Source organism: Triturus cristatus, chromosome 5_2, assembly GCF_964204655.1.
Source record: "Triturus cristatus chromosome 5_2, aTriCri1.1, whole genome shotgun sequence".
Taxonomy (NCBI): Eukaryota; Metazoa; Chordata; class Amphibia; order Caudata; family Salamandridae; genus Triturus; species Triturus cristatus.
This window is the reverse complement of record NC_140588.1, coordinates 198,460,552-198,473,009: the sequence shown is the minus strand read 5'-3', so window position 1 is coordinate 198,473,009 and position 12,458 is coordinate 198,460,552. Positions and strand designations below refer to the sequence as shown.

Sequence of the window (12,458 nt, the reverse complement as noted above, 5' to 3'; positions counted from 1 at the left end):
AACGCACAGTCCCCAGTGCTGAGGGCAGAAGAGCTTGAAGTCTTTGCTGTTACTGAGACTTCTTGAACAGGGGGCAAGCTCTACCTCAAGCCCTTGGAGAGACTCGCGAAGTAGATTGCAGAAAGTTCAGTACAGTCCTTTCACAGCCCAAGACAGAAGCAGCCACCGCAGGCCAACACAGCAAAGCACGCAGCAATGTGGTAGTTCCTCCTCACAGCTTCTCCGGCTCTTCTTCTGGGCAGTCTTCTTGATCCATAAGAGTTCTAAAATTCAGGGGTCTGGGCCATGATATTTGTATCCCAAAAATCCTTTGATCTCTTAGGCAGAGAGTGTCTGTGCCCAGCCAGCACCAGTTTGGCCTTCTCTGGTGTGATTTCCTGGCCGGAGGTGGAGACGGCATTGTCAGAGTCAGGCCCTTTGAGGTGCAAGGAAATCTCCTCCCCCTCCCCCATCGCAGCCCAGGTCTATTCAGCCCTTTCCTGACCTACCTAGACTATCTGGAGCCACTCCTGCTCCCCAGCCTTCTTTCACCCAAAACCCAGACAGGCAATTCACATTCCAGCAGAGGCATAGGGGATGGCTGAGCAAGAATATACCTACTTTCTAAAAGAACGCAGAATGTAAAAATCACCTTCACTAAAAGATGCATTTTTAGATTCTGAGTTCAGGCATACTAAATTTCATTTTCCTACCTAATTCCCCGGGCCAGTTATGTTTATACGATGTTATAAACAAACTTCCCACTCTTTGTTCTATGGGGAACAGGTAGCCTTGCAATAGTGAACGACAAAATTGGCTGTAGTTCACTACCAGGACATACCACACACACCAGGGCATGTCCTACCTTTCACATACATTGCACCCTGCCTGCAGGGGTACCTTGGGCCTACCTTAGGGGTGCCTGACATGTAAGAAAAGGGAAGGTTAGGGTTTAGCCAGTGTGGGCACTTGCCAAGTCGACATGGCAGTTACAAACTGCACGCAGACTCTGCATTGGCAGGTCTAAGTTACCTTTTTAGAGCTACTCACGTGGGTGGCACAATCAGTGCTGCAGACCCACGAGTAGCATTTGATTCACCGGCCCTGGCACACTCAGTGCAGTTTACTAGGGACTAGCGAGCAAATCAAATATCTGATCATGGAAACACCAATCCATAACACAATTTATTACAGGAGCACTCGCGCTTTGCCACTGATCAGCAGTGCGAAAAGTACGCAGAAACGTTACACCAGTCAAAACCGGGAGGTCAGAAAGCAAAACCTCAGGGGAAACATGCCAACAGATGCCAAGTCTAACACAGGCCTTCAATGTTCTCACCAAAATGCACCCTTCATCTGATAATTCCATTTGCACAAGCCTAGGTCATGATAATGCAGGTTGTTCATGTGATTCATTGAATTGCTGTCCAGTAGACCATTCGACATTCATAGCTGTTGTGCTCCGCCAATTGAGTCCTGCTAAACCTTTTATTCAAGCATTTACTCTGTCTTGTTGAGGGATGATGCAGTTGTCAGATGTTGATCTGTGACTTTGCCTTATTTTAAATTGCATTCTCCTTGGACTGAATGTATTTTCGATCAAAGAGTGGCTCAATAGAGTCTTGCCCTATCTCCTATTTAATGAATTTACATTCATTATGTGCCCTTTATCAAGATGTAACCTCGCAAAATAATGCCGCATCCTCACCACACATGTGAAGAGTTTTGCAAATATGATGTACCATTGGCATACAGGTACTAACTTAGGTATAGCATGAAGAACTTATGTTCTGGAGGTTACAATTTGAAAGGGATTGCAAGAACAGACACAGTGTAGGTAACTAGGTAATCATCACTGAAGATGTACGAGTCAAGACGGCCACATTTTAGATATAGGCTGTCTCTTGGGGATAATTAGGAGTGTTATCATTACCTCTCATTCCTTGTGTATTTTTCTCAATGCTTTAGAAACTGAGTTCACTAGGTTGGTGTTTTTGTTTGACAAAGGGTTCTATGATATTTGTAGTCTACTCAATGTGGTATTTGTCCTGACAAAGGACCTATTAAGCTATTTAAAGACTAATTCACTAATTCTGGATCGATCTCCAAGAGAACTCCTGCCTTCCCTACTCCTGTCTGCCTCTTGTCCCTGGGAGATCTGTCATGTCTTTAATGAAAGCTCAGATGTTATTGCCTACCATCTATGGAGTGAACACTGAAACTGATAGACAGTCGTACTTGTGAATAGATACCCACTTGAACAGAAAGGTTTGCATTTAAAGTGCATTATGGAATAAAATATCTTCATTTTTTATAGTATCCTATATCCTATACATGCTTTATTTAGTTGGGATTTTGAGGCCATACTCTCTTCAAGAGGCACCTAACATCAAGATACTAATATAATATTAATTTGATTTAGTTGAATGCAGTGTGGGCTAGCCATAGGGTTATAAAGAAATCTTGCAAAGGTAACCACCTATTTATGAGGTCATCGAGTGGTCTATTAGTACTTCTATGAAAAAGCCAACCCCAGGAAGCACCTTACACAATGGACGACTAGTACATACAGTTTCTACATCACCCCCGACAAACTACTCACAATGCATTAGACACAACAACTGCCACAAGATCAACTCAGATCTGTACAATATACAAAAGCATTGGGGAAATAAATAGTCAAGAAAGGCCACAATTTCACAAGGCACACCTAAGGCAAATGTATGCTACACAAATACAGGTAACACAGCATAAAAGAACAGATCAAGCATCACACATGCATCCATGCATGCACACTCAGAAACACCAACCCACAAACATACACATAACGTGCATGCCCACTGATGCACATACATTTAAAACAGAGGCATTCTGGCATTCACAGATAACACCCAACTTCATCTTTGCATGGATATACAGAAACACACATGCAGATAATGCCTCCCAAAGAAGAATCTTCATATACACTAAAACACACGCAGCTGAATTCTCTATACATACACATCCATACAGATCGGTCATCACCATAAACACATACATATCCTTGAATGCACACATACACACACACATCTTTGAGTGCACACATGCACAGATGAGTTCTCAAGACAGATATACTCTCACACGCACATGTGGTAAGTCATTTAGAAACACACGTCCTTGCATAGCGATGTAATCTGGGTTAAATAATTGCACACACACACCTCCTCTCCTGTAGAGATGCATGTGAACCATCTTGAGCAAGTACACACATATTTGCGCTCTACAGAAACATCCAGATGTTCCTCCATTTGCACACACATGCCATCACATACAGAAACAGACATCATTGCGTGCAGACGAACACAGATAAATCGTTGCACACACAAGGACATTCACACATCATCTCCTGCAGAGAGGCACGTTAATCCTTTTATGCATGTACACACAGACATCTCTAGACATCTACAAACAAACCAGAACACGGTAATATATGCATGGCTCAGCCACTGGACTGCATCCTTGCAATCTCTGGGCTGCCTGAGTTACCAGTGATCCCTCGGGCCTCATATTATAATTGTGGTGCTTTGCTTCACAGATGAGTTTACCATGTTTTGACTGTCTACTTTTAGAGGGTTACTAGAACATACTGGGGTGGATAGCAGGAGATGGTACAGCTCTGCTGCTGAGCAGCAAAATATGTCAGAGGGATAGAAAAAGAAGAAAATCAATTACTGGAAGAAAATAGATGGTTGCTTGTTGTCCTGCAGTGATTGCCTGCCTCCAATGGATCTGCAGAGAGTGGAGGGGACTGGCAAGGTGGGGTGGGGGAGCAATGGGAGGATGGCAATGGAATGTGTGATGATCAGGGAGACTGTAGAAGAAAGAGGAGACTGGGAAGGGAGAAAAAGCAACTCTGGACAAGAGGGGATGGACAGGAGGAAAAATGATGGTCAGCAGTAGGAGGGCGGGATGAGCAAGAAACATGAGGGGGGTAAGCAAGACCATGGAAGGTGGGTGTTGGCAGCACCATGGACACCCGGAGGAGGGTAAGGGGGAAGGGCCAGTGGCAGGAAGGCGGTGACTAATGTGAAGTATGAGAGTGACGTTGAAGCCAACAAATGGTAAAAATGGGTGGGCTCTAAGCTTCTTTAAGGTCTTTTTTCATTAATAAAAGGTCTCTCAAGTGACAGCGTATGCCCGGCTCAGGCGATTCCTAAAATGGGCAGTCTGGGTATGATTCAGATGTTTCTTTTTTGGGCAGAGCTGTGACACATATCATCTTTAAAGGTTATAGCATCCTCAATATTTTCTATAAGTGGTATGAATTTGGTCATGTTTGAAACCACTCCACTTCACTGGCACGCGCTCCTTAAGGCACCCATTCAAACACAAAGAAAGGCTGCATACAAAAGCAATAAAAATGATTCAACCAGCCTCTGTTCCACTTTTTCACCTGTGCAAAGATTATGGTAATTGGCTTTGATGAGCTCAATTGGGAAAGTCTAGCTATGATGTTAACTTCAGGGACTAAATACAGAGGACTTAACTAGTTTTATAACAGTGGCTATGGGGTAGGGTGACTCTAGAGTAGAAGAACCAAATAATAATATGTGGGTAGCTGGTTAAAACCTGGCCCACAAATTGTAATTTCAAGACATTTTTGGCAATTTCATAAACTCGGACAAGTAATACATTAATTCAGTGTGACCATCGTTTTACCAAAGGAGTTTCTTTTTTCTTACCAATTTCTAGATAGCACTCACCCTGGCAGTGGTTCAGGATATGTGACATCTAGTGCAGCAGCCTTAATGCTTCCAATCTGAAGTGCATGCACCAATGAATCCTGATCGACAACTTGACCTGATTGTAAAGCACAGTTTTAGCCAATAGCAGTGAAACAAAGTAGCTTTTCAGTTTTAGAGAATGTGGTAAATACGGTTAATTAACTTTGGATGCAAACAAAATTAGCATTTTCCTCAGTTACAAACCTAACCTAAAATACATTATATGTGTAACAATTCATTGACACCTCTTTATACATCCATGTTGCTTTGTCATTCTCCATAATCATATACCATATTTTATCACTTTTGAAGCCTGGTATGAGAGAGCTACACAACAGAAAAGGAGCTTTAAGAAGCACTACTGATAGAGGGGATTATGACCTGTCCATTTGTTGAGTACCATGGGTACAACATTTGATTGAGCAAAAGGTGTGTTCTTCTCCCAAAGGAATGTGTGTATTGCACTGTTACTGGACAATGGAAAGTTTCCAGGATTTCCTCTCAGATAATATGTCTGAAACTTAATATACACATTGTGGCCTTGAACAAGAAGAAAACTTTCAACTATGCTGCAATGCTATTGATGGAGATAGTTTTCCCTCATGTAAGAGGGTCTCCATGCTGCCATTGTTCTGTCAATAGTGTAATGTAGTAATGTGGAATGTATGAGGATAACTGCCTGTCAGTAATTTCCATGGACCAGTGTTGTGAAAGATGCCAAAACTCCAATGAAGTAGATATGTAGGTTTATTATAAATACGCAGCACCACCAGATGACATCCGCATACGACCCAGACAGGCTAGTAACTGCCCTCCAAGAACCCCACGGCACGGACCCAAGACTCTAGAACATCAATAGAGTCTAAACGGGGTCCGTGCCAACAACATGTTTACATTTGTACATGTTTACTTTTGTACAGACAACCACATAATAACATAACACATCTTCCTCCCTCAAACAAAAGAAACAAAAAAAACACAAAGAAAGAGAAAGGGAAAAGGAAGAAAAATTATGAGTACATTTTTTTTAATAAGAGTTACAAAATCAGATAACCATGCAGGTTTTTTAGGTAAACGTTTAGTCTCTGAAAAACTTCCATTGTCTTGGCTGACATCAGAGCTAATAGAGTTGGAGGGTAACACAACATCATCACAAATGTTCTGACGTGAATTATTGTTATTATCAACACTACCATTGTCGTGATTATCAACTCTACACTCTTGTGGGATATCCTCAAAACATGATTTTATTTAGGAGAAGAATGAACCTCTTTATACAACTTTCTATCACCTTTAAGTACAGCAATTTTGTTCAAATTTCACACCTTACCATTAGAAAGTCTGACAGCATTTTTCAAAACTTCTTTCACAACAAAGGGACCCATGAACTGACTTTCACCTTTAGATACCTTCCATGGTTTCTTAACTTTCACAAACATACCTACTTCTACATTAGGATCTGATCTAAAACTTCTACTAAAGTTAAACCTATGTTTGCTCACAAAATGGGACTTCTCTAATCTCTTCCTCACTTTATCAAGATCTATGCGGCATTTGGTGGAAGAAATAAGCCAAGAAGGATTGACTTTTGTCCTTGGTAATCTACCTCTGATAATCTCGAAAGGAGCACAATTAGTCATATCATTGGGAGTGGTCCTGTACTTCCACATGGTCTTCATTACCTTCACTCCCACTTTCCATCACTAACACCAACCATTTGAATAGCAGCTTTAAGTACTCTGTTGAACCTCTCAATTATTCCATTACCACTTGGATTATATAGTGAAGTGGTACAATGAATAACACCAGTCTTTCTAAAATATTCTTTCGCCTTATTGGATAAGAATTGTACACCGTTATCAGTAATCAAACGTATAGGCAAGTCTTCCTCTGTAAAAACCTCATCCAAGAATAGCAAAACAGTGTCGGTATTAACCTTATCAACTACTTTTACAACAGGCCATTTAGAAAATAAGTCAATGGCAGCACCAATGTATTTGCTCAATGAGCCGATTGGACCCATAATGTCCATAGCAATGCTTTCCCAAGGGCCATTAGGAATATGATGTCCTTGCATAATAGGTTTTAAAGTCTACAAAGACTTGTCAGCATTTGCACAATGGACACACTCTCTGACAATTCGTTCAACAAAAATGTCTAATCCAGGCCACCAGAACATCTTTTTGACAGACTGTTTAGTTCTGATGATGCCATTGTGGGCTTCATGACCATGTTTGACAATAATATCTCTCAAACCGGAAGGAAGAACGGCTTTATCACCTCTCCAGATAGTATAGTCGGAAAAAGACAATTCATCTTTCACCTCCCAAAAGTGTCTCAACTCAGGAGAAATATTCTTTTTAATGGGCCAACCTCCAATTAAATACTTCTGAACTTCTTGTAATACTTTATCTTTGGAATACTCAATGTTCCAATCTTCAACCTTAATAGGCAGCGCACCCTCATCATGAACCAAGGCAATGCGAAAGTCATCCCAAGTATTCTGAATGCACTCTTTCAGGGGTAAAGGGAGTCTAGATAAAAAATCAGCTGTGACATTGTCTCGACCAGGAACATAAACCATCTTATAAATGAAATCTTGTAATCTCATGGACATACGTGCAATCCTAGCAGATGCTTTAATTAAACCATCAGTAGAGAGTAATCATACAAGAGGTTTGTGGTCAGATTTGATCTCACATTCTTTTCCCCATACAAACACCCTAAAATGTTCAAGTGCCCACACCACAGCTAACGTTTCTCTTTCAATTGTGGAATATTTTTCTTCAGATAGGGTTAAAGCTCTTGACGCATATGCAATGGTGGATTCACTACCATTTTCTCTTTTCTGAGACAAAACGGCTCCCAATCCCTTCGAACTACCATCAGTGGTGACAATACAAAGATGCTGAGGATCAAAATTATTCAATGCGGCAGCATTACTAATAGCTGATTTGACATCCATAAACTCTTTTTCACATTCCGCTTCCCATGAAAATTTGCTCTTATTTTTTAAAAGCTGTCTAATGTTAAACACCCTACAAGAAAAATTTCGTACATATTTGGAATAAAATTCTGTCAACCCTAAAAAGGATCGGATGTCATCTTTAGATCTAGGAGAAGGGGCAAGTTGAATGGCTTCCACAAGGTCAGGTTTAGGTCTGACACCATCAGCACATAGAATATGCCCTAGGTATGTAACAGAGTTAACTCCAAATTTACACTTACAATGTTTAACCGTAAGGCCATTAATGGATAATCTACTGAGGACTACCTCTAGAGCTTGATCATGAGTAGATTTGTTGTTGCCAAACACAAGTATATCATCTTGGAAACAAACTGCATTCTTACAATCACCAAAAATATTGTGCATGACCCGTTGAAACACAGCAGAAGCTGAGGCAAGACCGAATGGCATTCTCTTAAATTGAAAACACCCAAATGGTGTGATAAAAACAGTGTACTTCTTTCAATTTTCATCTAAAACAATTTGGTGGTATGCAGATGACAAATCAATACATGAGAAAAACTTAGCCCCAGCAACCAAAGCTAGCATTTCAGAAATATGGGGAAGAGGGAATTGGTCAACTACAATATTGTTGTTAAGATGGCGCAGATCAATACATAACCTGATATTCCCATTTGAACGTCTGGCCACAACAATGGGAGAGACCCATTCAGAGGATTCAACTCTCTCTATAATGTCATTCTCTACCAATATATCAAGTTCTTTTTTGACTTCATCCCTAACTGTAATAGGAATGTTTCTTGCTTTGTAAATTTTGGGGCATGCATTGTCCTTTAAAACGATTTTATGTTTGAAATTAATCAACTCCCCAATACTATCTTTAAATACATTAGGGAACTTACTCAACATGGCGCTACCACATTGGTTAGGTTCCCCAATAACCATGACAGGGTCTGGATTATTGGGATTGAGAATAATATCAAGTTTTCATTGTTCAAACCACCCTAGAACGAAAGGTCCGTGTTTGGATACATATAATTTAGCAGTACATTCACAACCTTTAAATTTGAATACCAGTACTCTAAAACCAAGAATGTCAATTTTCTCATCCGAATACCCTTGCGGGTTAATGTCCCCAGGATACAACATGGGACCAAGTTTATCTATAAATTTAGACTTCCATACACTCTTGTTAATTATATAATAAGGAAAACCTGAATCTGCGTAAATTTGTATCTGTACTCCCCCAATCGTCATCTCACAGATAGGTTTTTTCTTGATTAAATTATTGTCAATATTCAAAATGATAGACTGTCCTTCTGTAATATTTAACAAGAGCGACTTTCAAAATCACCCTCTTTAGTGTCAAGGTCATTCTCACTGAATTCACCATACTCAACACACCTTACTTTTTGATTTTTACTTTTTCTACAAGCCTTGACAATATGGCCTAAGACACCGCAGACAGAACACCTCTGTTTAATTGCTGGGCAACCCTTAAAATTTGCAAAATGTTAACCACTGTCGCACCTATAGCACCTGAACTTGTTGGAGTCCATTGGGTATTCTTTAACAGAATTGTTTTTTTTATAATTGGATTTAATTTTTGTATTATCGACCTTAGCTACGACATTGCTAGATTTATTATTTTCATCAACCATAACTTCTTTTGCACTTCTGCTAGACATTTCTGCCTTTCTAACAATCGCTAATTTCGAGTCGCCATTCACCCACAATCTATCCTGAATAGAGGTGTCCTTAATGTGCATGACGACCGGATCCCTAATGAAATCTTCTTGTAGATTCCCAAATTGGCAATCCAGAGAAAGTATTCTTAAAGCAGATACATATTTATCCACAGATTCGTCAGCATTCTGTTTTCTCTGAAAAAACTTGTACCTTAAAATACCAATGCACACTTTGGGCGAAAAGTAATGGTCAAAGTCGTTGACAGCAAGTGTAAAAACATTCTGATCACTGCCACCACTAATTTTAGTCATTTGATTGTAGGCTTTAAGACCTTCAGGCCCTACAGAATGCAGAAAAATCCCTTTTTTTCCGCTGGAGATATTTTGCCTTTCACATCTAATGTCTCTATGTAGTTGATGAAATATGCTTTCCACTCTGTCCACTCCATGCAGGGATTTCCACCAGCCGGCCAGAAGCATTGAGGAGGTGCCAAGTTATAATTTTGAGCACTCGCCATCTTAATTAGAAGAAATGCTTAAAAAAAAAAAAAAACGAGTGGAGAATCTTTTGCTGATAAATAAAAATTAAGGGCTCACCTTCTAATAAAAATGCAAAGTGAATGAATAATTTTGAAAGATAGGCATGGAATACCTCGTAGGAGATCAGCGCGTAATGCTCGGTCCACAACGCTGATGACTCGTTGCTAGGCAACCTTGTGAACACCAAGTGAATGAGAGAAACAAAATGGCGGCATGTTACGCATAGAAAGACAGGTTGAAGGCAGGAAAGTCCGTGCATCCCTGGCGCTGTACAAGGAACACCACTCCGAGCCTTGTAGAATGCGCAGAAGATCGGCGGAAGACGTCACGCCGAGCTCATAGAGCGCCGCAGGAACAATGGAACCTTGAAGAAGTCAGCAGTTGCGGTGAGCGTATTTTCCAAAATAAACGATGAATTTGCTCAAAATTCATAAAAATAGAATGAACGCAAGTAGAAAATCCGGGGTAAAAATGTCAGGTATATCCCGATGTGTAGACGTTGAAACACATACTCGAAGCAGGGATAGTATTCTTTAAGCGCATACGCGAGTTCGTCTTGAACGGTGGTGCCACTGATGTGAGCTTTCCGATCGTTGCCAAGTTTGTTGTGAAAGATGCCAAAACTCCAACAAAGTAGATATGTAGGTTTATTATAAATACGCAGCACCACCAGATGACATCCGGATACGACCCAGACAGGCTAGTAACTGCCCTCCAAGAACCCCACGGCACGGACCCAAGACTCTAGAACATCAATAGAGTCTAAACGGGGTCCGTGCCAACAACATGTTTACATTTATACATGTTTACTTTTGTACAGCCAACCACATAATAACATAACAACCAGTCATTTCTTCGGGGCACGCAAACGCCTATTAGACTGAAAGGGCTTTAGGCCCCCCGTAGTCCGTCGTAGCTCGGGCTGTGGAATACAGAGGCACTTCTTGAACTGTCCTGGGCTGGGCAGGGACTGATGACAGACTCAGCCGCATCCAAAGTACTTTGCAGGTTTTCGAAAAGCCATTTATTAGTTTATCAGTTCACTGGTCTTTGCGTATTTTAATTGCTACATGCCCCAATGCTGCCCCTACTCTTGTTATGGACTGTTGCTGCCAGAGTGGGAGAAAGGATGAAAGGATTTCATTTACAATACAAACGTGGTCATATAGCACATTAATATAAAGTGCCCAGCCACTGGCCTGGTTTGCTTCTAAGCTACAAAATAGGAACTGAGCCCTCAAAGTTGTACATAATTCATCATTTAAAATCCATCAAAGACTGACATTTCAAAAGGTATATTTCTTTAACTTGGAAGCATTTCACTTAAGTACACTAAAATACATTTCTGCATTGACTGACATTTATCAGGATTCACAGTTTCCAACCATAAACTTTGTAACATTCATTCATGCAAAGAGGAAGCTATTAGCAGTGCCACTGGAATTATGCGATTCAAGCGTTATTAGAATAATTTTGGACTTGCTGCATTTGCCTCATGATCTTTTGTCTGCTGCATAATCTGCAAATTTTGATTAAAAAAAAATATTTCTAGCTCCAACGCATTGAAATTTATTAAAAACATGGTGATCCATGTTCTTGCGCTTTGGAAGGCCCTTCACAAAGGCTGAATTGTTGTTTTTCTGTTGCTTAATGCTGTATTTAGATGTTCAATTGGTATTAATAAGGTGAAATCTTTCAGAGGAAGTATTACCATGTGTGAAAATGAAATGAGAATGAGGTAATACTATCACAAAATGTTGCACATTACGCAGGATAGTTTGACTTTTCTTGATACATAATTTAATCAACACTGCTCCATAATTTGGTCCTCATCTGCTGCATAATTCCAGTGGCCTAGGCTAGTAATGAACCAAGAGCCAAATCAGTTGTCATGTGAATCACGCATAGATTTTTAGAACTTATGGAGCAACATTATAGTCTATTAAAACATATAAAAGTGACATTTTTGCAAAGAGTTCATGTTAAATTGAGGGTTTTTTAAAGGTACTCTTAAAAGGGATGATAGAAGAGAAGCAGGCACAGTGAAATAAGGTAATTGCCTAGGGTAAAACAGATTTTGTCTAGCAGGTAAACTGTGTTTGAAACCAGGTTTCCTGGCTTTACGATGCACAATTTAGCCACTAGACGAAGGGAAAGTGGCTATGTGACTGATATAAGGGCATCTGTGGCAGAATCAACAATAAGTCTTGAACAGATGTTCCAAGAGGACGTTTTCCACAGCCAGAGCTCATCATCTGTGTCTTGCCTCTAATGACTCTTACACCGCTAGAAAAGTAACTTTGGGCATGTCCAAAAGGCTAACGTTTTGTTGCAGGATCAGTTTCAATAACCATAGTTCAAACCCCACTTGCCAAATACCAAGGATAAGGTTGTGGGAGCATTTTTTTTTATTTCTCTCTGTTCACTATATTATCTCATGTACGGAAGCATATATTTATTATCCTCTGTTTATCCTAACCACTCTAGGCCCTCCTACGATTAAACCGTCATGTATTTGAT

General features: G+C 40.3%; 1 protein-coding gene across 1 annotated transcript in view; it reads right to left on the bottom strand.

The window, feature by feature from the left end:
• LOC146822790 (uncharacterized) overlaps positions 1-12,458 on the bottom strand; it is a 388,769-nt gene that overhangs the window by 55,411 nt on the left and 320,900 nt on the right. The window contains exon 4 of the mRNA XM_085606585.1: positions 4,722-4,818. Coding sequence (XP_085462711.1) covers positions 4,722-4,818 — 97 coding nt within the window. The remainder of the gene's footprint in view (positions 1-4,721; positions 4,819-12,458) is intronic.